General features: G+C 36.1%; 1 protein-coding gene across 3 annotated transcripts in view; it reads right to left on the reverse strand.

Annotated features, from left to right (window-relative positions):
• The window catches only part of EFCAB13 (EF-hand calcium binding domain 13), a 176,399-nt gene that overhangs the window by 140,030 nt on the left and 9,383 nt on the right, over nt 1–26,986 (reverse strand). For 2 of the 3 annotated variants that reach the window (XM_017882928.1, XM_017882929.1), the window contains exons 3-9: nt 21,107–21,267; nt 14,599–14,710; nt 11,718–11,848; nt 10,914–10,996; nt 8,071–8,214; nt 6,227–6,301; nt 880–1,023 (exon numbers count right to left, since the gene is read on the reverse strand). In XM_017882928.1, the coding sequence (XP_017738417.1) occupies nt 880–1,023; nt 6,227–6,301; nt 8,071–8,214; nt 10,914–10,996; nt 11,718–11,848; nt 14,599–14,710; nt 21,107–21,267 (850 nt within the window). The remainder of the gene's footprint in view (nt 1–879; nt 1,024–6,226; nt 6,302–8,070; nt 8,215–10,913; nt 10,997–11,717; nt 11,849–14,598; nt 14,711–21,106; nt 21,268–26,986) is intronic. The other variant, XM_017882930.1, reaches the window with a different exon arrangement.

Below are 26,986 nucleotides of genomic sequence, written 5' to 3' on the forward strand. Positions count from 1 at the left end.
CATAGTAGATATTAAATGACTGACTATCTGATTGATTAAGTGAATGAATCAGACTGGGCCCAGTGGCTCATGCCTATAATTCCAGCTACTCAGCAGGCTGAGGCAGGAGGATCACTTGTGGCCAGAAATTTGAGACCAGCCTAGGAAACATAGCAAGACCTCATCTCTACAAAATAAAAATTAGCCTGGCATGATGGCACACACCTATAGTCCTAGCTATTCAGGAAGATGAGGTGGGAGGATTACTGAGCCTAGGAGGTCAAGATTACAGCAAGCTATGATCACGACATTGCACTACAGCCTGGGCAACAGAGTGAGGCTCTAAAAATAATAAAATAATAAAATGAATCAATCAATTAATCACTAATTATTATAGGACATCCTCTGGTTACAAGTAAACATGTAATACAAAATACCTGCTAAATATTTTTATCATGTTTAAAGCAATCCACATTGTACAGAGAGTAACTGAAGGGCATAGCAAAATTGTTTAATCAAAGCTATAAAAGCAATAAAGTTGAGAATTCAAGAAATTTAGGTCTTCCAACTTGTGGAGTCAATGCCCTTGACACTACAAGAAACTACTTCTCCACAAAGACCAGAAATGACTTGGAAAAGAGATATGACTGAATTCTTTTAAAATTCATTTTACTCTTTTACCAAACATACCAAACTATAACAATTTTAGAAACTTCTCACTTAATTTTTCTAGACTATTTCTTACTATAGACACCAGTAAACAGTGTCAATGGCAAAAGGTAAGAATCAAGAGAAAAAAGGAGAAGCAAAGGACAGATCGCAAAATTGATATCCAGAAAAAAAATGTATAAATACGTGCACATATATATTTACATATATATTTCAATGCAAATAACTCACTGTCAATATAGGTATGTTTTATCACTTCTTCGAAAATTTCAGGGTTTATAGGGATACCCATGCTATCCAAAACACCAAACATTTCATCAGTTGAAACTCGACCACCTTTTATCCTACAGAAAATCTTCAAGGCATCCTGGAATGCTGCAAAAAACAAATTAGTATACCATGAGAATCAATAGCTTTTCTTGGAAAAGGAGGTGACTTTGTGTCAATAGCCCACTAAGGGAAAATAACCTTATATAAGCACGGGATTTTATAAATATTTATCAACAAGTAAATCACTGTTATAAAATAACTTTATAATAGTGGCTAAAACATTGGTCTTTTTTTCTTCATAGGAATTTCATATTCTTATGTTAACAATCCTTAGCATATAAAATGAATTGAAAAGAACCTGGTCAGAAGGAAATATTCAGCATGACCCTGACTAGCAAACCAAATCTGGGGCTCCCCAAGACATCTACTTCTGAATCTTAGATTCTATAATTTTAAAACAATTTAACTAAAATAAATTAAATACCAAATCACTTTATCATTTTCTAAAATTTGTAGTCACATCAGAAAGCTCAGTATATTTTTAATTTTAAAAAGAAAATATTCAGATAAATTATAATTTTCCACAAAAAAAACTTCCTTAAGAATTAAACAGATTGAAAGCCGTGTTCACATATACACCATGGAATACTATGCAGCCATAAAAAAGGATGAGTTTGCGTCCTTTGTAGGGACATGGATGCAGCTGGAAACCATCATTCTTAGCAAACTATCACAAGAAGAGAAAACCAAACACCGCATGTTCTCACTCATAGGTGGGAACTGAACAATGAGATCACTTGGACTCGGGAAGGGGAACATCACATACTGGGGCCTAGCATGGAGAGGGGGGAGGAGGGAGGGATTGCATTGGGGAGTTATACATGGCATAAATGATGAATTGATGGGTGCTGACGAGTTGATGGGTGCAGCACACCAACATGGCATAAGTATACATATGTAACAAACCTGCACGTTATGCACATGTACCCTAGAACTTAAAGTATAATAAAAAAAAAAAAAAGAAAGAAAGCCGTGTTCAACTGCTAAATTTAAATTCTCCCTGACCACTACACCCGTTAATTAGCCTTGACAAAAAAAAAACACAATTCCCATGATCAATTTCAGACAGAAAATCACATTATAGTCAGACTAGATTTTCTTGAAATTCATCATATAATAAACTAATGATTACTAAGTTCTTTGATAAGTACAATCAAGGAGAAAAAGCTGGGCATTATTTATTCATTCAATTAGTCTTTTTTTAATTAATTAATTAATTTTTTAAGACAGGGTATCTCTCTGTAGCCCAGGCTGGAATGCAATCACACAATCTCAGCTTACTGCAACCTCTGCCTCCCCAGCTCAAGTGATCCTCCCACCTCAGCCTGTTGAGTAGCTGGGACTACAGACACATACCACGATGCCCCGCTAACTTTTTTGTATTTTTGTAGAGATGGGGTTTTGCCATGTTGCCCAGGCTGGTCTCGAACTCCTGGGCTTAAGCAATCCACCCGCCTTGGCCTCCCAAAGTGTTGGGACTACAGGCATGAGCCACCATGCCTGTCCTCAACTACTCATTATTGATCAAGTTAACAAAAATAGCAAAGGAAGGGACCTCCAGAAACCCTCTCCTCCATAAAAGCAATGAGAACTCTGGCAGAAATTATCAGAACCAACTTGTTTCAAAACTCTGAAAATAAGCCAAAGGCTTGCAGTTATCCGAGGAATTTCTTCAAGAAAAATGACTGAGTCTCAACAAGAACAGTGAGCTTTGTGGCATTTTAACTTGCCCTATTCCCATCTACCCATCTCCAGGTTCCCTGGAGCATTGAAAACCAGTACTCTACAATCATGATGAAAATGTGTGTGTGCACTAATGAGGTGAGAGAGGCCTCTTTAAGCACAACTCAAAACTCAGAAGACATAAAGAAAAAATAATAAATTTTGTGATAAAATATAACGGTCCCATTCCAAAAAACAAGGACACCATTTCAAAATTAAAAGAGAAACAATAGACTAGAAGAAAACATTTGTAACATACATAACAAAGGATTAATAGCCAGAATATGAAAACTCCTACAAATCAATGAGATGAACAATCTAGTTTTTTAAATGAAAAGTATATGTGAAAAGGCAATTCACAGAAAAATACATAAATAAACCATCTGATTCACTATAAAAGGAACATACCGCAAAATAATAAAGGCCATATATGACAAACCCGCAGCCAACACCCTACTGAATGGGGAAATGTTTAAAGCATTCCCCCTAAGAACTGAAACAAAACAATTCACCACTCCTATTCAATATATTACTGGAAGCCCTACCCAGAGCAATCAGGCAAGAGAAAAAAAAACAAGAAGCATCCAAGTTGGAAAAGAGGAAGTCAAATTATGTCTGTTTGCTGATTATATAATCTTATACTGAGAAAACCCTAAAAACTCCTCCCAAAAAAAAAACCCTTAGATTTGATAAACAAATTTGGTAATGTTTAAGTAGATAAAATTGGTGGCATTTCTATATCCTAGTATCAAGCTGAGAACCAATCAAGAAGGCAATACCATTTAGCTTAGCTACAAAAACCAAAGTACCTAGGAATACATTTAACCAAAGAGGTGAAAGATCTCTACAAGGAAAACTACAAAACAGTGATGAAATAAACTATAGAGAACACAAACAAATGGGAAAACATCCCATGCTCATGGATCAGAAAATTAATATTGTTAAAATGACCATACTGCCCAAAGCAATCTACAGATTCAGTGCAATCTCTATCAAAATACCAATGTCATTTTTCACGAAATAGAAAATATAATCTTAAATTTTACGTGGAACTAAAGGACCCCAAATAGTCAAAGTAATCCTAAGCAAAAGAACAAAGCTGGAGACATCACATTATACGGTAATATATCAAATTATACTGTAATAGTAACCAAAACAGCGTGGTACTGCTATAAAAGTAGACACATAAATTGGTGGAACAGAAAAGAGAACCCAGAAATGAACTTTCATATCTATAACCACCTGATCTTTGACAACGTTGACAAAAACATACACTGGTGAAAGGACACTCTTTTCAATAAATGGTAAAGGGAAAATTGGACTGCCATTCGCAGAAGAATGAAACTAGACCCCTATCTCCTACCATATACAAAATCAACTCAAGATGGTTCTAAACTTAAATGTAATACTCGAAGCTTTAAGAATACTAGATGAGGCCAGGCGCGGTGGCTCACGCCTGTAATCCCAGCACTTTGGGAGGCTGAGGCAGGCGGATCATGAGGTCAGGAGATCAGACCATTCTGGCTAACACGGTGAAACCCCGTCTCAACTAAAAATATAAAAAAATTAGCCAGGCGTGGTGGCGGGCGCCCATAGTCCCAGCTACTCGGGAGGCTGAGGCAAGACAATGGTGTGAACCCAGGAGGCGGAGCTTGCAGTGAGCCAAGATCAGGCCACTGCACTCCAGCCTGGGCGACAGAGTGAGAGTCCATCTGCAAAAAAAAAAAAAAGAATACTAGATGAAAACCTAAGGAAAACTCTTACTGACATTGGTCTAGGCAAAGAATTCATGACTAAGAATTCGAAAGCACAAGCAACAACAACAAAAAAAGGCAAATAAGACAACTAAACTAAAAAGCTTCTGCACAGCAAAACAAATAATCAACAGAATGAACAGACAACTTGAAGAACAGAGAAAATATTTGCAAACTGTGCATCCAACAAGGGACTGATATCCAGAATTTACAAAGAACTCAAACAGATCAACGACAACAAAACAACAAATAATCCTGTTAAAAGTGGGCAAATGACATGAATAGACATTTTCAAAAGAAGACATACAAATGGCCAAATGAGCATTATGAAAAAATGGAAAGTAGTGTGGAAATTTCTCAAAGAACTAAAAATAGAACTACTGTATGATCCAACAATTCCACTACTAGGTATATACACCCAAAGGAAAAGAAACCATTATCTCAGAAAGATACCTGCACTCATATGTTTATCACAGCACAATCCACAATAGCAAAGATATAAAATGAACCTAAGTGTCCATAAATGGATGACTGGGTAAAGAAAATGTGGTACACACACACACACAAACACACACACACACACACACACACACACACACACAGTGGAATACTAGTCAGCCATAAAAAGAGAATGAAATAATATATTTTACAGCAACATGGATGAAACTATTATCTATCTGACTTTCTGTTTCTGAGTTGTTTCACTTGAGATAATGAAAGCCATTTATAGGTAGGAGCCAAATGTATAGGTGGGAGCCAAATGTGTACACGTGGACATAGAGCGTGAAATAATAGTTACTGGAGACTTGGAAGTGTGGGAAGGGGGTGAAGGATGAAAAATTACTTAATAAGTACAATGTATAACTATTCAGATAATGGTTACACTAAAAGCCAGACTTTACCAGGATGTAATGTATCTATGTAACAAAACTGCATTTGCACCCCTTAAATTTATGCAAATAAAAAATAAAAATATATAATTCCAAGGACCGAGCATAAGAACTTGATATCACCTAATGGAGAAATAGAAGAATTGCTAACATCAGGTCATGAACACCACAGATTTTGTGTTTTTGGAGGTACTGTTTCTATCATTAATATGAATACCCTTTCCAACCGCTTTATTTATAATGTATAGGTAATGTAAACTAAAGGTTATTAAGAGACCCATAAGTATCTGAAATTTTTAGGAATAGATACAAACAGATTTCTGGCAAAAGGAAGAAAGTACTGTTAAGGATGAAGAAGAAAACAGATGTGAGATTTCAACAGAAAAAAAAAACACGCACACAAACAAAGGCATGGGAGTAAGAATTATGTTGGCATGTATGAAGATTTATGACTAATTGGAGTATGGGGTTCTTGCCTGGGAAAGGTACTGTGATAAAGGGAAGAGTGGTGAACAAAATTATGAAGGGATGAAGAGGCTAAGCATAAGAGTTTGGCCTAGACTCATTTGATAATAGGAAGAGCATCCAAATTCTTGAGCAGGAAGATGACATGGTGAAAAGAGTATTTTAAGAGAATTAGTCTAGCAGTTAATGTGAAGGAAAAACTAGAGATTAGAGATAGAATATTAGAATATTGGGGCAGTTTGAGCCAGGTTTTGTAATGCCTTTTATGACAAAATTCACACCTAATTTTTCTCAGCCTATGCTAGTGGCAGATTCTGTAAAATATAAATTAATTCATATATTAAATACCACCCTTCCCAACCCCAAAATCAGTTACAAAATTATTCTCTTCTATACTTTTGAAGAAGTCTTTTTTACCTGGATTCTGAGAGACCAAATAAGAAACATCAGCCACAGCTTTAAGGAAACTTGAAAAATTCAGCATTCCATTAACTATAAAAATGATTCCAAACCAGAAGGGAAAAAAAAACTCCATCAGCAAACATTATTAGCAAACTCCCTAAGAACATAAGATAAAATCGCAACTAAAATGTAAATAGAATTAACTAATGACATTAGAATACTATTATCTATACACAGAGCAGTAGACATATATAGAATGTAAAAAGAATATTTACCAGAAAAAAAGTACATATTGTAATTAGGTAGTAAATAGCGTTCCAGCAGTAATAAGAATGCTCTGGGACTAGTACTGTAGATACAGCAGTGCTCTTTGCTCAAGACTAATTTTTATATTTGTAGTTCTTCAAGATTCTTCAAGTTAAATAACTATGAATTCATTTTCTCCTGTCATGAAGCAAATGAGCCCAAGTTTGACAGGGTTTATTTACATCAGTGATGTTATCTATGTCATGAAGAAAACAAGTATAAATCTGTATTTCAATTTAATGTCATCTGAGCAGAAATAGCCTACAGAGGAAGACTGAAGTGCTTCCAATCGTCCGCAGAGGAAATGACAAGGCTTGGTTGTTCTCACTTCCATACCACAGAAGCACTTTCTCCAGCACTGAAAAGTCTGTCAAGTTGTCTATCTCCACTTCTTCAGTATAACAGCTTGAGAGTGGGTTCTCCTTTCTTTCAAAAACAGTGAAACATCCGTCCAAATTTTAATGAACTACTTTGACTTGTTTTCTGATGTTGTTGTGACTTTGGGTTGGCAAAGATCTTTCAGTTAAGATATCAAAAGCAATTCATAAAAGAAAAATTGTAGACTGGACTTCATCAAAAGTATGAACTTTTCCTTTTCTAAAACATTCTTAAGAGAATAAAAGACAAGCCACAGAATGGAAAAAAATATCTACGAATCACATATCCAGTAAAAGACTTATATTCAGAATATATAAATAATCTCAAAATACAATAATGAGAACACAATTTTTCAATGGGCAAAAAATATACAAATGGCAAATGAGCACATGAAAAGATATTCAACATTATTTAATCATTCAGGAGATGCAAATTAAAACCACAATCAGATAATAACCATATATCTATTAGAACAACCATAATTTTTAAAGGCTGATCAATTCGAGGATGGCAGGAGTATAAAAAAAAAGCAGTATACAACAATATGAATAAATCTTAGTCACATTTACAACAATATGAATAAATCTTAGTCATATAATATTAAGTGAAAAAAACAAGATTATATACAGCATGAAAACTTTTACTAAAGTTTTTTAAACAACTAAAATTTTGAACTATTTTACAAAATACCTATCCATAACAATAATACTATTTAAACAGAAAAATAAGAGAATAATGAATATAGGATTCAAGATAATTCTTACCTCAGGTTGGGGAAAACAGAATAATAGGTTGCTTAGTAAAGTTTATGGTTAGATGTAAATTATTGACAAGGTCCTACTTTTTATTTTGGGTGGTTGGGTCAAGTACTTATTACATTATTTAAATTACATAACTAAATAAGATTAAACCATGCATGGAACAATAATGAGAATAAGTCATAATCCAGTCTAGTAATTAATCAAACCAATTATATAAACCTGAGGCCAATTTTCAATATCATTATTGTAAGTAATGTTCTTGTAACATATAAAATGTTTCATAACATATAATATAACCAAAATGATGTTTTATAATACATTTTAAGGTTTAGCTTTCCTATCATTTGTAATTAATCTGACAAACATATTTATGATTGCAGACCCTTAAACTAATACTGAAAAGATAAAACTTACCATCAATATCAACAGTCTTTAGTGCCTGTCGCATTTCTAAATCACTTATAGAAATTCTCAAGATGCCAAGGATCACTGGAAGATCATTCACATAAATCTTACCACTTTGAATTTTACTAAAAATTTTACAGGCTTTATGAAGTGCTGTACAGACATGACAAAACAGTTAGTTAATTAATCAAAAGAATAATTATCCTTATTCCCCAATTATCTTTCAAAAAAATAATAATCACTAAAAGAAAGGGGAGCAAATCTGTATTTTCAGACTTTCAAACTTCTTTCTTTTTTACCCCACTCTCTTCAATCTTTTAATATTCAAATCTTTCAACCTGTTTCCTAAAGAACTTTCAGAAACTGTCACAAAAGTTGCACAAGGGCATATAGGCAAAGGCTTCCACAACTTGCCCTGGGAATAGTAAATTTTTCCTCTGTGTTCCCATAGCACTTACTATGTATCTCAGTCAAAGCCCTTGGTATTATGATTGCTTGCATGTCAATATCCCTCACTAAACTGTCAGCTTCTACGAAGCAAGATTTTTCATTCTTCTGTTTCCAGTGCCTAATTAAGAAGAAATTCTCAAAAAAGAGTCTATTGAACTGAATTTTTTGGTTCAGTGGATACTATACTTTATTTTCAGAAAAGAGGCAATCGATGATAGTGCTGTTTTTGTTTGTCTTTTTAGAGCCAGAGTTTCTCTGCTGCCCAGGCTGGAATGCAGTAGTGCAATCACGGCTCACTGCAGTCTCAAACTCCTGTCTCGAAATCCTGGGCTTAAACAATCCTCCCACCTCAGCCTCTCCAGTAGCTAGGACTACAGCTGTGTGCCAACATGCCCAACTAATTTTTTGTTTTTATGATTTTTTGTAGAGATGGAATCTCACTATATTGCTCAGGCTGGTCTTGAACTCCTGGTCTCAAATGATCCTCCCACACTGGCCTTCTGAAGTGCTGGGAATGCAGACATGAGCCACCTCACCCAGCCCTGACAGTGATAAATACAAAATAATGACTAAAGAGTTGATAATAATGACTTTAATAAGTGTTAGTAGAATTTTGGAGGTGGAAGCCAGATTTCCATGAAATGGGAAGTGAGAAAATTCAGCAACTAATAAAACAACTCCTTCAAAAGCTTTTCTGAAAATACTGAGTAAAATTAGCAAAGCATAGACCTTGAGAAAGCAGAAGAAAATCAAGAAATGAAAGGATTAGTCTGGTGAAAGGGCACCTTTTCCAATGAGACAAGATGAAAGGACATGAATGTTGTTTGTAGGTAGGAGTATCAAGGAGTTTAGGAAGCTTCCCAACAGCCTTTACTAACTCTCTACGAAAAAGCAAAGCCACATGATCCAGTAATCCCACTTCTGGATATTTAGCCAAAAGAATTAAAATCAGGATTTTGAAGAGACAGTAATACTCCCCTGTTCACTGCAGTACTATTCACAATAGCCAGCCTATGGAAAACAATCTAAATATCTGTGGAAACAACCTAAATATCAGATAAATAAGGGGGAAAAAAGTATATTATATACATATAATAGAATATCATTCAGCCTTTAAAAAGAAGAAAATCCTGTCATATGTAATAACATGAATGAATCTGAAGGACATTATGCTAAGTGAAATAAGCCAGTTAAAGAAGGACAAATACTACAGAATTCCAATTATATAAAGCATCTAAAATAGTCAAACCTATGGAACAAAGAATAGAATTGCAGTTGCCAGGAACAGGGGGTATGAGGAAATAGTGAGTTGCTAATTGATGAGTACAAAATTTCAGTTACATAAGATGAGTAAGTTCTATAGAAATACTGTACAATATTATGCCTATAGATAAGAATAACCTACATTTTTAAAATCTGTTAAGAGGGTAGATCTCATGTTAAATATTCTTACCACAATAAAATTTTTTTCAAAAGAAACAGGGCAGAAAAGATTAAGTTTCATAGATTTCAGACTAGCAAGTTTTAATTTTATTTTAATTAAGTAAAACATTTTTAAATGTTTAAAGTTGGATAGATGACATAATTGAGTATTTGAGGAGAGTAGTGAAGGTTTGGAATAGGTACCAAAGGAAACAGGAGAGATCACACCAAAACTTAAAGGGAATAATACCAACTGGTGCTAAGGGCAGCTGAGGTTGGAAATCATACAATCATAGTGGCACCAAATGGAGAGGTCAAGGAAATAAAATTCTAAATAAAAAGAGCTGGAAGCATAAGAGATTGTGAGTGAAGAATAAGACATTAAAGTCTGAGATTTTCACATAATGACAATGTGCAATTTGTGGCCATCAGTGTTGGTCAGGGGAATCAAGGTAAAATAATTGGTTTTGAAAGTGTGAAGCTACAGCAGTATGAGTCACCCATTTGGACACTAAGATACACAATATGACAACCAGAGTTAAGGTAAAAGGAAAACTATGCGAAATTATTCCATAGGTATAAAGGAGAAGCCCAAGATATGGGAGAGGTCAGTGTCATGAAAGCGTGAAGGGTAGCATAAGCCTTAAGATACCAAAGACTAAATTCCAGTGATATCAGTGACTCCAGCACTTACTAATTTATCCATGATGTAATATGCAGACATTTTTCCAAAAAATACACTTGAACTAGTATAAGCTACATATTATATTTTACCTATCTTAACCAATACAACCAAAGATATTTATGGATTAAACTATCTACTTTTGCTTCCTCACAGCCTGCAGCATTTGCATATCATGTATTACCAGTTGATACCATAAGCCATTAGAAGTAGATGAAGAGGCACTAACTGCTGAAACAATTCCTAAAAAGCACATAATCAGGAAATGTATTCAAGAAATTTTAGAACCTCTTATTACCACTTAATTCTTGTGAGTGTAAATATCCATGGGTTACTTCATCATATAATGTCATGTAGAGGTTAGACAGCATTTCCTTTTCCCTGTCAAAGAAACAGTCATATTAGAAAGTGGCAATGAAAATATGCAAATTCCATTTTAAAATATTAGCAAACCTACCAATAGTCTGAGATTCATAAGAACCTTTCTTGAAGAACTGTCCAAGTCAAGGAAAATTCCGTATTCTTCACGTCAGAAGTCCCACCTTATTTCTTTTGAGATATTTTCTATAAAGCAGAATTTACCCTAGTCTGTAAATAGTGCCCATGACCCACTATCCTTTGACTGTGGTCCAATTTTTCCTATTCTTAATACGAGTCACAGCAAATTTTTAAGGAAGTTATTATAATAAAGCAAACAAGAACATCTTTAAACAGCCAAAGAATCTCAGATTACATCACCTATCAGTAAAATGTCTGGAAAAGATGATTTATCTAATACTGCAACATGTAAATAACTGGAATCATATAATGTTAGTGTTGGAAGACATCTTAAGAGTCCATTTAGTACAAGATCCTTATACAGATGTGGAAAGTGATGCCCAGAGATGTAAATTTTACAAAAGTCTAAGCATGTGAGGTCAATCAGGACTCAAATCTAAGTCTTCCAATTCCATATACAGTGCTCTTACCTCTACACAATCCTAAGAGCATAGTTAGCATAAGCTACTTGATATTCTTTATGTGGAAGGGATAAACGATTCTGGAAAGAAACACCCAAGTCTGAACCCAACCTTCAAGAAACAGAGTACAAGGATTTAAATACCGAGTAATTGCGGAAGATGTACAAAGAGGTGATGAAGTCTTGTGAACGCTGTACTGATTCGGCAACTTGCATAAAGAGTTTTCTTTCCTAGTCACCTTCTCCTTTGACAGCTTCAGAAAAGGAGGGATAATCTAGAGCCAAATGCAAGTATGTTGGTGCCTGAGGTCACACTGGTAATTCAGCATTCTTGGATGATAAAACTCTTAAAAGATAATTAATCATACCTTGGCTCCTCATTAATTATGCTTCTGGTGTAAAATTGCCTTTTGTAATTAAATTACATTTAATATAAAGTAAAATTTAAATAAACTATACAATGTTCTTTTGCAAAACCATGGTTTTCTTAAGTATGCACTTAATCATGTCATTAATAGTTGGTCAATATATAGTAATGGATTTTACAAAGCAGGGAAAACCTATGGTATAGAGAGAACAAGAAGACTCAGCCACCAGACTCTAGGCTACATATAAAGGCTTTGACTTAAGTGCAATGTGGAGAATCAACACAGTTATTCAAATGATACAGGTAATTTTGTTTTTGATTATCTCTATCATTGAGCAAATTATCCACTTAAGATTGCATGTATAAACACGATTCCAAAAAGGCAAGCAGCTAGGTGGAGAGGAAAGTAGCACTTTAGAAAAATGAGAATTCTAATTATAGGTGTCTTCAATTTTACATGGAACCCTGAGCACTGAGTTTTAATGACCATGCAAGATGTGGAAAAAAGACTCTCACATTACACAAGATTGACAGGAATTGGTACTGAGATGCCATACAGAACCAGTATCTTCAAAAGACAATATTTTCAGCAAGAGTGGGGAAGGAAAAAACTTATCCCCTAATGAAAAAGTATGATTAAAACATGTCTCCATCCCAGCTCCAGGTTGGAAAAAAAGAAAGACTATTCGTCCTGATTAGTCATAATCATAACTCTACATACATGAGTTTGGAAGTCAAATCTACACCAAATATATGGGCCAGGGAAACAGAAACCAAAAACTTCATTTAAAATGACCTCTGATTTGTAACACTTCTGAAGTGCATGGCAAAGGCAAAAGCAAATTATCTTTTTAAAAATTCTCTTGAAGAAGGGCAAATTGAAAATTTCCACAGATTTAGATCAACTATATATGAAAGAATGTACAAAATATATATAACACCCAAAGAACAAGTTAACATGAGTGAGAATCAGACAAAACAACAAACACAACATTTAGATCCCCAAAAAATTTCATATAGTGAATTGATCAGATACCAATCTTGAAATAACTATAGAATATGAGCAAAAAACATGACACACGGCATATTTTAAGAACCATCAGGCCGGGCACGGTGGCTCAAGCCTGTAATCCCAGCACTTTGGGAGGCCGAGATGGGCGGATCACGAGGTCAGGAGATCGAGACCATCCTGGCTAACACGGTGAAACCCCGTCTCTACTAAAAAATACAAAAAACTAGCCAGGCGACGTGGCGGGCACCTGTAGTCCCAGCTACTCGGGAGGCTGAGGCAGGAGAACGGCGTAAACCCGGGAGTCGGAGCTTGCAGTGAGCTGAGATCCGGCCACTGCACTCCAGCCTGGGCGACAGAGCAAGACTCAGTCTCAAAAAAAAAAAAAAAAAAAGAACCATCAAATAAAATTTCTGGAGGTAAAAAATAGAATCACTGAAATTAAAATCCCAAAGGAAAGGTTAAACTGTAGATTAGATTCAGCTAGATAAAGAATAAGTGAACTAGAAAGAAGATGGGGAGAAATTACCAAGAACAAAATCGAGAGACAGAATAGATGAAAAATATGAAACAATGTTAAAGAATATAGAAAACAGGATGACAAAATCTAATACACATCTAATAGAAGATACAAAGGGACAGTAAAGAGATTGAAAGAGGGGAAATATTCTAAAAGATAAATATATTAGAATTTTCCAGAATTGAAGAAAGGCATGCATTCTCAGATTTAAGAAGCACAGCAAATACTAAGACAGAGGGGAGAAAAGGAAATACACCTCCAAGTATATCATAGTGAGTGACAACACAAAAAGATATTCCATGTTCTAATATCTGAAACTGTGAATATCACCTTATTTGGAGAAAACGTCTTTGCAGACGTAATAAAGTTAAGATCTTGAAATGAAATATACAATGACAGGCGTGCTTGTAAGAGAAAGGAAGGAGATGAGATACAGACACAGGAAAAAAGGCCATGTGAAGACTCATGGGAAGATGGAGGCAGAGATTGGAGTTACGTTGCCACAAACCAAAGAACACCTAGGGTTGGCTGGGCGCAGTGGCTCACGCCTGTAATCCCAGCACTTTGGGAGGCCGAGGCGGGCAGATCACAAGGTCAGGAGATCGAAACCATCCTGGCGAACACGGTGAAACCCCGTCTCTACTAAAAATACAAAAAATTAGCCGGGGGTGGTGGCGGGCGCCTGTAATCCCAGCTTCTCCGGAGGCTGAGGCAGGAGAATGGCTTGAACCCGGGAGGCGGCGGAGCTTGCAGTGAGCAGGTATCACACCACTGTACTCCAGCCTGGGTGACAGAGTGAGACTCCGTCTCAAAAAAAAAAAGAACACCTAGTGTTCCTGTTAAAAAAGCAAAAATGTTAGGAGAGAGCACAGTAAAAAAGACAAAAAAAGTAAGTTTAATAGAAAAAAAGGCAAATTTTTCATAAGCTCCTGAAAGATTCCTTGTTCTATTTTTTTTTTTTTTAAGAAGAAGGAAAAGGAGAATGAAGAAGAGAAGAGGAGGAGCAAGAGTAGGTAGTAATATTTAAGACTGTGACATTTCAACACTTGGACTAAAAAATATAAGGGAATGTTTGAGGGCTAAGGAAAACACTTGAAGGTAAAAGAAAAATTTCCAAATCTTTATTTACCTCAGTTATTTTACTGTGCTGTTGTACTTGTAAACTCTTTCTCCCACCTTTTTTTTGTACTAAAAAATCAGAGGACTTTTCTTCTCCACAAAGAAATACTGACGTTTCAAATCTAAATGACACAGAAATTGGAATCACTCTTGAATTTCTTTTTGCTTTTTCTTATTCTTTTCAAATTTTAATCATGGAAATTTTCTAATATATACAAAAATATACAGAATCCCATCACCCAGTTTCAACAGTGGCCAATCCCATTCCATCTATATCCCATCCCTGTGCTCCCATCCCTTATTATTTTTGAAATAAATCACAGTATATTATTTCATCTGTAGAGATTTTAATAGAAATCTCTACAAGGTGTTTTTTTTTGTAGAGATTGGGCTGGGTGCGGTGGCGCACACCTGTAATCCCAGCACTCTGGGAGGCCAAGCTGGACAGATTGCTTGAGGTCAGAAGTTTAAGACCAGCCTAACCAACATGATGAAACCCCATCTCTACTAAAAATACCAAAAAAAATTTGACATGGTGACACACGCCTATAGTCCCAGCTACTCAGGAGGCTGAGGCACAAGAATCGCTTGAACCTGGGAAGTGAACTGAGATTGAGTCACTGCACTCCAACCTGGGTGACACAGCACGACTCCATCTCAAAAACAAAACAAAACAAAAAAAAAAACACCATATGACAGCTAAAAATTAACAATTTCTTAATATCATCAAATATACAGGCAGCATTCACATTTCCAGTTGTCTTGTAAATTTCATAAAACTTCTTAACATTTTGCATCAGGACTCAATAAAATCCCAGCATCACAGTTGACTGAAATGTCTTTTTAACTTCTTTTCATCTATAAGTTCTCCTTCTATACCTTTTACTATCATTATAATTATTATTACTAGGTCATTTGTCCTGTAGATTTTCCACAGTCAGGATTTTGCTGATTGTATCACCATGGTTGTAGGATTCTAGACGCTTGAACATATTAACGCTCAATAGTCGAGAGAGATGCAAAACCACTCTCTAGGTGGTGATGTTATTCCATCAGGAAGCACATAATGTCCATTTGGCTATTTGTGGTATTAGCAGCTACTTATAAATAATAACTAGATGTAGTAAATCATGAGGGACTGGCTGGGCATGGTGGCTCACGCCTGTAATCCCAGCACTTTGGGAAGCCAAGGTGGGCAAATCACCTGAGGTCGGGAGTTCGAGACTAGCCTGGACAATATGGTGAAACGCTGTCTCTACAAAAAAATAATAATAATAATACAAAAATTAGCCAGGTGTGGTGGTGCATGGCTGTAGTTCTAGCTACTCAGGAGGCTGAGGCAGGAGAATTGCTTGAACCTGGGAGGCAGAGGTTGCGAGCCAAGATTGCACCACTGCACTCCAGCCTGGGTGATAGGGCAAGACTCTGTCTCAAAAATAAATAAATAAAAATAAAAATAAAAAATCATGAGAGACTGCAAAGTGATTATATTATAAATCCATCATTCCTTCAATCATTAGTTAGAATATTTCTTTTTTCTGTGTGTAGAGATGGGATCTTGCTAAGTTGCCCAGACTGGAGTGCAGTGACTATCCACAGGTGTGATTATAGTGCATACTACAGTTTCAAACTCCCAGGCTCAAGTGATTGTCCCACCTCAGCCTCCTGAGTACTGAACTAAAGGCACATACCACCATGCCTGGCTACTAGAATACGTCTACAAATAGAAACTTTCTCTCATGTACTATTTGGTTGCCCAGTGGTACAGTTTCATACAGAATGGCAAGATACAGAGAGATTCAACTGATTTAAAAAAAGAAGAAGAAAGAAAGGCAAGATAATTGCTCTATTGTTTTCCTTTTTTTACCGCTTTTCATAACAAAGACTTGGCTCACTTGTAACCTCTAAAAATGACAAAATAATTTTATACCATTTTGAACACATAGACTTAAATGTATTTGATGCAGTTTAATTCCCTGAAATTATTATAATTATTGATGCTCCAATTTTCTCATCTTTTATAGGAAAAGGTGGGAGCCTCTTCAAGCAGGCTCTTGAGTCCTTCTGATGATTCCCTGGTGGCAGTCTTCTTTATTAACAGTTTCCTTATCTCCGGAAGACAAGATGTTCCAGGCTTACTGTACATTTCCTTTCACAGACATGCAATCAGCATTTCTCTAAAGAGCCTTTTAATAAGAAATGGTATTTCAAGACTAAAGTTTGGGCATTAGAAGCTGAACTTCTTTTTAATCAACATTCTTCTTTCTTATTGTTTCTCTTATTTCTCCTTTTTCCTCTTAATTGGATGGTCAAAACCCTTTTTTTTTTTTTTTTTTTTTTTTTTTTTTTTTTTTTTTGAGACAGAGTCTTGTTCTGTTGCCCAGGCTAAAAGCACAGTAGTGCGATCTCAAGACCTTTCATAACACAAACATTCCATAAACCAGGGTTCCCCAACCTCTGGGCTGTGAACCAAAACTGGTCCACACAGTAGGAGGTAAGTGGCTGGAGAGGAAGCATTACCACCTGAGCTCCACCTCCTGTCAGATTAGCGGCGGCATTAGGTTCTCATAGGGGCACAAACCCTATTGTGAACTGTGCATGCAAGAGATCTAGGTTGTGCCTCCTTATGAGAATCTAATGCCTGATGATCTTCTGAGGTAGAACAGTTTCATCCAGAAACCACCCCTGCCTCCTCCCCATCCCCTTGTCTGTGGAAAAAATATCTTCCATGAAACCGGTCCCTAGTGCCAAAAAGGCTGGAGACCACTGCCATAAACCATACAACAATAAGATAAAATGTAATTATGAATTACATTTGAATTAAATTTTAGAAGAGAAGACACATACTCTTACGTGTGCTTCAAGAAATCCAGGGTAGACTTAAATTTCAAGAACAACTCCTCAGGACAGAGACTAGACTATATCTACGAGAGCTTCAGGTGAACTCAGCCCTAAGCAAAATTGTGACATAAAAAAAAAAATTATAATTCATGCCACTCCCCTTTTTTAACAAGTACCTTGGCCTTTTTTTCCAATTTTATTTATTTATTTTAAGTTGATAGATAAAATTATATGTATTTATTGTGTTTCTTAAATTTGTTTTTTAATTGACAAATAAAATTATATGTATTTACGGCATATCCTGCTCTTTTTTTACTGATTTATTTCTCCAAGAAAAAGTATCTAGCTTTTTTGACACACTATCCCTTTAAATCCAATCTCCCAAATTCATACCCTGTGAACCCCCATACTTTGCTCTTCACTTCCCTGAAGCTGCCATATGATTAGGTCCCTCTGCAGTCCTCTAGTCTCAAAGCAAGGACTTTCAACTATTTTGTCTATGACCTACAGTCAAAAGTACATTTTCTATTGAGGTACAATATACATACACAGAAAGAAGAGGTGCAGTAGAAAGCAAGAGAGAGACAGGAGGAGGGAAAAGCACTCTAATGTTTTCAATTCTATTCTAACTTATTTATTGAAAAACAAAAACAAAAAAACTAGTATTAAACCAGCTGCAGTGGCTCTCACCTGTAATCCCAGCACTTTGGGAGGCCAAAGTGGGAGGACTGCTTCACGCCAGGAGTTCAAGACCAGCCTGGGCAATATAGTGAGACCCCACCTCTCCAAAAAATTTAAAAATTAGCCAGGCGTGGTGGTGCACGCCTGTAATCCTAGCTACTCAGGAGTCTGAGGCAGGAGAATCTCTTAAGCCCAGGAGGTCCAGGCTGCGATGAGCTACGATCATGCCACTGCACTCCAGTCAGGGTGACAGAGTAAACTCCTGCCTCAAAAAAGAAAAAAAAAAGAAAAAGAAAAACTAGTAGTGACCTCCTAAACTGATTTCATGACCCATTAATGAATTGCAACTTGCAGTTTACTGGTGCTTTATATACCCCATATATCCTTATTGAAGTTGAGCCTTCTTACTTCTAGTATAATCATGACTTCCACTCCATTACATGACTTTTGATCTTTCACCTTTTTTCAAAAAATGATAAAGAAAATAAAATTTTAATCTGATGAATGGAAGGCCTCTTTAAATTATCAGGCCCAAAGAGGCATTAAAATGAGACAGCAGTCACTGTCTCACATCCCCTTGAGCTAAGCAATTATTTCAAAGTTGCCTGCTATGTGGACTCTAGACTGTCACCAAGTAGCCACAAATTAACCTAACAATGCCATACACTGGATACCATAACTCATATGTTACAGTTCAGCACTGTATAGCCAATCACTAATCAATGTTATTTCTGTAAACCAGTGAGAATTCCTGAAAAACAACTTCTGTAATCAACCCATCTCCTGATTGTTACCTTTTTTCTTTAAAAACTTGAACCTCTCCTTTGTTCTCCAGAGTACCTCCCAAGTGTTTCCCAGGCTGCAGTCCTCAACCTGGACCCAAACAAACTCTCTACTTATATTAATTTTGCCTCAGTTTCCTTATTTAGGTAAACAAAAGTATAAGTGTATTTTTTAATTATGAGCTGTTTCACACATTTCATAGAATAAGGATGATTTGGTATACATAATGAATAAGTAAAAACATTTGTCCTGTACCCCGTTTTATTTGTTTTATTTTATATATTTAGAGGGCACAAGTGCAGATTTCTTACATGCACATAGGCTTTGTGGTGAGTTTAGGCTTTCAGTGTACCCAGCACAAAATTCAACCCTCAACCCTCCTCCCTTTTGTAGTCCCAATGTCTATTTTCTACTCTGTATGTCCACGTGTACCCATTGTTTCACTCCCACTTACAAGGGAAAACATGCACTGTACCCCATTCTTTTGAGGCATGTGCTTGCCACAGTGCTAACCTATCTTGAACAATGCTAATGGAAGAAGATAAAGGGATGCTTCCACGACCTTCCTTTTCTTCCTAGGTAACAAGTTTTATCGTAGTCTTCTAGAAATAATTGCTTCATCTTTTGCCATCTACCAAACAGGAGTAGTGGTGAAAACGTTAGATTAAATAAAAGTGAAATACAGATTTCTGGAAGGTAGAGGAGATTTTTATTTAGGTGCCTCTCCAATCATAATGTGTAGGTAATTTCCAGTTTCACCAACAGGTAAGATGAGCATTTAGTTAAAGATAAAGTGACATAAGCTCTGAATGTTTCCCAGAGGCTTTTGTATTTTTTTATTTTTCAGCCATTTTATAAATAATAATAAATACAGATTGAGTATTTCTCCTACATGCATATAAAATGCTAGAACTTCTATAACTAACAAAAGGCAACCAGGCAATGCAGCATACAAGAAAGAACTGCTAAAAGATTCAAATAGCTTGGCCAGGCGCAGTGGCTCAACGCCTGTAATCCTAGCACTTTGGGAGGCCGAGGTACGCGGATCACAAGGTCAGGAGATCGAGACCATCATGGCTAATACAGTGAAAACCCATCTCTACTAAAAATACAAAAAATTAGCCACGCATGGTAGCGGTCGCCTGTAATCCCAGCTACTCGGGAGGCTGAAGCAGGAGAATGGCTTGAACCCGGGAGGTGGAGCTTGCAGTGAGCCAAGATTGTGCCACTGCACTCCAGCCTGGGCAACAGAGTGAGATTCCATCTCAAAAAAAAAAAAAAGGCTGAGTGTGATGGCGTGCACCTGTAGTCCCAGCTATTCGGGAGGCTGAGGCAGAAGAATCACTTGAACCCAGGAGGTGAAGGTTGCAGTGAGCCATGGTTGCACCACTGCACTCCAGCCTGGGTGACAGAGTGAGACTCTAGCTAAAAAAAAAAAAGATTCAAATATCTTAATTTCATGGAAGGCACAAAGTCAAGCCAAGAGGAAAGAACCTTCTGTTTCCTTCTTAAATTCTCTTTAAGACAAACTTAACAGACATATGGATAACTGTTCTCCTCTAACTGGAATCCTATGATTCCAGTTAGCTTATAGCTTCCTTATAGGCTTCCACATGTGATACAATTTGACTCTGTGTCCCTACCCAAATCTCAGGTTGAATTGTAATCCCCAATGTTGGGGGAGAGACCTGGTAGGAAGTGGCTGGATCATGGGGGCAGATTTCCCACTTGCTGTTCTCATGATACTGAGTGAGTTCTCATGAGATCTGTTTGTTTAAAAGTATGTGGCACTTCCCCCTTCATTCTCTCTCCTGCTGGCCTTGTGAAGGTGTGCTTGCTCCCCCTTCCCCTTCCACCATGATTCTAAGTTTCCTGAGGCTTCCTCAGCCTTGCTTCCTGTAAAGTCTGCAGAACCATGAGCAATTAAACCTCTTTTCTTTATAAATTACCTAGTCTCAAGTAGTTCTTTAAAACAATGTGAAAACTGACTTAGACAACATGGAAGCCTGTAGACTTCCACATGGCTGCGAGAGAAGTCAAAAAAAATGTAAGAACAGCTATTTGGGAGTTAAAATTATGCTACTGAAAGAATGACCACAAATATGCATGATCCTATACACATGGTACATTATGAGAACACATAAGCTACGTTTTGGCACTCTTAACTTGCAAAAGAATAATTCAATAAAGTAAGTTCAGAGTTTTTAACTTACATTTTTTTATATTCTGGGCTCAAACTCCTAATTTCCGGTGAAATTTTCTTCTCTATTGTTTTAGAAAACTTGATGTATTTCTTGTGGTTAATAGTTCCTGATGGCAAGTCAGTTGCAAAAGAATTAGAGCCATCATCTAAGAAGTCAATATTTTCCTCTGCCTGTGGAATATAAGATCTACAATCAAGCATGTCATCTTTGCACATACATATTAAATGTGAAATTCTGGGTCAAATCATTCATTTTAGATCAATATTCTTTCTCAAATAGTGCTACCGAACAGAATTTTGATGAAAAAGGTTTTACTCACTAGTGTATTATTTTTCCAGATTCAGTACATACTCTAGGTAACTCCAATTTTCCATAGTGTACTATATAGCTATAAAATGAACATCATTTATTAATATATCTAACAGTCATTTAATCTAGCAATTTTTCTTTTTTTGAGACAGGGTCTCTTTTTGTTGCCTAGGGTGGAGTGCGGTAGTGCAATCATGGCTCACTGCAGCCTTGACCTCCCAGGCTCAAGCAATTCTCCCACCTCAGCCTCCTGAGAAGCTGAGACCACAGACATGCACCATCACGCCTGGCTAATTTTTTTGTTATTTGTAGAGATGAGGTCTCTCTACATTGCCAAGGCTGGTCTCAAACTTCTGAGCTCAAGCAGTCCTCCCACCTCAGCCTCCCAGTGTGCTAGGACTACAGGCATGAGCTACCTTTCCCGGCCTGGATCTAGCTCTTAAGGTATCAAGATACAAAAGATTATCATACTCTTTGCCAAGCAAGGTACAAAAGTTTATCATACTCTTTGCAAAGTAGTATTTTATTATAAAATTAACTCAATTTTAGATACAAACCAAAGCCATGATCCATGAAAGAAATAATCAATAAGTTAAACTTCATTTAAATTAAAAGCTTCTGCTCTGTGAAAGACACCATATCAAGACAATGAAAGGAGAAGTCACAGACTGGGAGAAAATGTTTTTAAAAGACATATCTGATAAATAACTGTTATCCAAAATATACAAAGAACTCTTAAAACATAATAAAAAAAAACTCAATTTTAAAATGAGCTAAAGACTTGAACAGATACCTCACTAAAGAAGATGTACAGAAATATGGTAAATAATGACATGAAAAGAAGCTCAACATTATAATCGGATTAGGGAACTGCAAATTAAAAGGAAACACCATTATAGACCTGTTAGAATGATGAAATTTTAACAAAAAAACCATAAAACTTTGATAAAAGAAACTGAAGAAGACACAAATAAATGAGAAAATAGCCCAAGTTCATGGATTCAAAAAATTAATATTGTTTAAACGTCCATACTATCCAATGCTATTTACAGATTCGATGCAATTTCTCTCAAAATTCCAATGTCATTTTTCACAGAAATCAAAAAATCCTAAAATTCATATGGAACCAGAAAACACCCCATATAGCCAAAGCAATCTTAAGCAAAAAGAACAAAGTTGGAGGCATCACACTTCCTAATTTCAAAACAGATTATAAAGCTATAGTAATCAAAACAGAATGTTACTGGCATAAAAACAGATACACCAACCAATAGGACAGGATAGAAAGCCTAGAAATTTTCCAAATATTTACATTCAGCTGATTTTCAACAAAGTTGCCAAGTACACACAATGGGGAAAGAACAGTCTCTTCAATAAATGGCATTGGGAAAACTGGATATCCCCTGAAGAAAAATGAAACTGGGACATCATCTCACACCATATACAAAAATAAACTTAAAATGCATTAAATATTTAAGCACAAGACCTAAAACTGTAAAGTTACAAGAAGATAGGGGAAAAGCTCTACCACATTGGTCTGGGGAATGATTTGTTGGGTAAGACTCTATAAGCACAGGCAACAAAAGCAAAAATGGAAAATGGGATTATATGAAACTAAAAAGCTTCTATACAGCAAGGGAAACAATCAACAGGGGAGAAACAACCCACAGAAGGGGAGAAAATATTTGCAAACCCTACATCTGCTAAGGGGTTAAGGGGTTTATACCCAAATTACATAGGGAACTCAACTCAAACAAGAAAACAAACTATCCAATTAAAAAATGTGTGAAGGATCTGAACAGACATTCTCAAAAGAAGACATACAAATGGCCTACAGGTTTGTGAAAAAATGCTCAGTATCACTAATTATTAGGGAAATGCAAAATAAAACCACAATGAGATATCATCTCACACTATTCTGTTAGATATTCTGTTAGAATAGCTATTATCAAAAAGACAAAGGATAACAAGTGTTGGCAGGGATGTGGAGAAAAGGGAACATCTGCACACTGTTGGTATGAATGTTAGTACAGCCATTCTAGAAAACAGTATGGAGGTTCCTCAAAACCTAAAAACAGAATTACCATATGATCCAGCAATCCCATTTCTGGGTATATATCCAAAGGAATTGAAATTAATATGTTGAAGAGATATCTGCACTCCCATATTCATTTCAGCACTATTCACAATAACCAAGATATAAAATAACCTAAGTGTCCATCAACAGATGGATACATGAAGAAAATGTGGTGAATATACACAAATGAATACTATACAGCTTTTAAAAAGAAGGAAACTCTATCATTCACCATAACATGAATAGAACTGGAAGACATTATGCTAAGTAAAATAACAGGCACAGAAAGACAAACACTATATGATCTCACTTACATGTGAAATCTAAAAATGTTGTTCTCATAGAAACAGGGAGTAGAAAGATGGTTATCAGAGGTTGTGGGGTGGAGAGGTTTGGAGGAGGAAGAGGGATGGGGAATGGGAAGACATTGATCAAAGGGTACAGAGCTTCAGTTAGACTGAAGGAACAACTTTTAGTGATCTAATGCATTGTATGGTGAACATGGTTAATAAATAATATATACTTCAAAATCACTAAAATATTGTTCATGTTCTTATCACAAAAAAATAAGTTGGTAATGAATATGTTAATAGCTAGATTAAATATTCCTATAATGTATACATAGATCAAAATACTACATTATGCCCCATAAATACACACAATTATTATTTGTCAATTTAAAATAATAATAAAAAACTCAATTAAGGAAAAAGAATGGCAATAATCCAAAACACTGACAACAACAAATGCTGGCAAGGATGTGAAGCAAGAACTCTCATCATTGCTGATGGGAATGCAAAATGGTACAACCACTTTGGAATACAGTTTGGCAGTTTCTTACAAAACTAAACATACTTTTACCATACAATTCAACTATTGCACTTGTTGGTATTTACTCAAACAAGCTGAAACTTTATTTCCACATAAAAACCTACAATTGGATGTTTATAGCAGCTGTACACATAATCACCAAAACTTGAAAGCAATCAAGATGTACTTCAGTAATTAATAAGTAAACTGTGTTAAATGTAGAGAATGGGATATTATTTAGTGCTAAAAAGAAACAAGCTATCAGGTCTTGAAAATACATTTTAAAACTTTAAATGCACATTAAGTGAAAAAAGCCCAACCTGAATGGTTCCATATTGTATAACTCCAACTATACAACATTCTGGAAAAGGCAAAACTATGGAGATGGTAAAAAACCAGTGTTTGCCAGGAGATGGGGGAAGGAGAAGTAAATAGCTAGAGCACAGAGGATTTTAGGGCAAAAATAATAATCAACACAGTAACCAGACAACCAACAGAATGGGAGAAAATATTTGCACACTATACATCCAACAAAGGACTAATATATAGAATTTACAAGGAATTCAAACAAATCAGCAGAAAAAACACAAGTACTCCCATTAAAAAGTGGGAAAATAACATGAACAGATATTTCTCCAAAGAAGATATACAGTCAACAAATATGTGAAAAATGCTCAACATCACCAATCACCAGAGAAATGCAAATTAAAACCACAATGAGATATCACCTTACCCCAGCCAGAATGGCCATTATTACAAAGTCAAAAAACAATAGATGTTGGTGCAGATGGAATGAAAAGGGAAAATGTATACGCTGCTAGTGGGAATGTAAATTAGTATAATTTCCACAGAAAAGCAGTATGGAGATTTCTCAAATAAATAAAGGTAGATCTATCATTCAATCCAGCAATCCCACTACTGGGCATCTACCCAAAGGGAAAAAAAAGTCATTGTATCAGAAAAAGACAAAAACAAAAAACACCTAACTTATATGTTTATCTCAGCACAATTCACAATACCAAAGGTATGGAACCAACCTAAGTGTCCATCAACTGATGAGAGGTTAAAGAAAATGTGGTATAGATACTATGGAATACTACTCATCCATAAAAAAGAACAAAATAATGCCTTTTGCAGCAACTTGGATGAAACTGGAGGCCATTATCCTAAGTGAAGTAACTCAGGAACAAAAAAAAAAATACCGCATATTCTCATTTATAAATGGGAGCTAAGCGATGGATCCAAAAAGGCATATAGAGTGATAGAGATTCAGAAGTAGAGAGAGGGCAGGGAAGTGAAGGATGAAAAACTACCTGTTGGGTACAATGTATACTATTCAGGTAACAGGTACACTAAAAGCCCAGACTTCACCACTGTATAATTCAGCCATGTAACCAAAACCCACTTGTACCCCTGAAGCTATTGAAATAAAAAATATTAAATAAATAAATATCTTTCTCTACAAAAAATAACAAAAAACAAAGCCTATATTAAAAAAAAAAAAAGAAGCTATATTGCTTCTAAATAGACACCTCTTCCCACCCCCACAAAAAAAAAAGGAAATAAGAGTTTAGTGACAATAAACATGTTTAGAAAAAGAGGAATGCAGTTGGAAATATTCTCTCCTGAAGTTTGGCTGTTTGTTTAAGACACGTGGCAGCATCCAGTCCATCAAAGGTGTATTAGTCCTGAGCCTCTGAACCCAAAGTTGACCCTGAAGATCACACAGACAATTTATAAAGATTACCAAGGAAGTTTAGAGAGAATCTCTATTTCCACAGGATGGAAATTAGCAGAACTATTTCAGTGACTTTTAGACTCTGCATCATTTGTCTTATAACAAAGGCATACCTTTAGATTGTTTCAAAAAGGCAATTCAATTTGCTGCCTTGATGAGATGTGTATTACAAATGATGAACAGATTCCTAAAGAGATTGAAAAAAATGACCCAAAATAGAAAGCAGAGGGGGAAAAGGGGTAGGAAATCTAAAAGACAGAAAACCTGTTACCAAAGGCCAAGTGAATGAAAACAAAGAGTGAGTAGAAGCTTTTGACACAGAAGAAGAAAAGAATCTCGGAAACACTGTAGTAAAAGGTAAGCCATCTGGGAAGTATAAATTATACAGTCTAAGGAAAACAAACTGGTATGATACTTTAATATTAATTTGTAGGAATTCATCTTCAAAATCATTTTATAAAGGCAAAATCAACAAAGTAGTAGGTATAAAAAGGTAAACTTTAAATGTATATACGTGTATATATATGATATAAAGTACATATCTCAGCACTTTTCAAGAGTCTCTGAGATTATTTTTCAGACTATATTATAGGTACATGTTTTACACAGTAGTGTCAGATCTTCTAAAAGGATAAATTTAAAAGATTAGGACTCTCGGGAGCAAGATGGCCGAATAGGAACAGCTCCAGTCTCCAGCTCCCAGCGCGAGCGACACAGAAGACAGGTGATTTCTGCATTTTCAACTGAGGTACTGGGTTTATCTCACTAGGGAGTGCCAGACAATCGGTGCTGGTCAGCTGTTGCAGCCCGACCAGCAAGAGCTGAAGCAGGGCGAGGCATCGCCTCACCTGGGAAGCGCAAGGGGGAAGGGAATCCCTTTTCCTAGCCAGGGGAACTGAGACACACAACACCTGGAAAATCGGGTAACTCCCACCCCAATACTGCACTTTAAGCA

This window comes from Rhinopithecus bieti, unplaced genomic scaffold (assembly GCF_001698545.2).
Source record: "Rhinopithecus bieti isolate Rb0 unplaced genomic scaffold, ASM169854v2 scaffold_12928, whole genome shotgun sequence".
In the NCBI taxonomy this organism is placed as follows: Eukaryota; Metazoa; Chordata; class Mammalia; order Primates; family Cercopithecidae; genus Rhinopithecus; species Rhinopithecus bieti.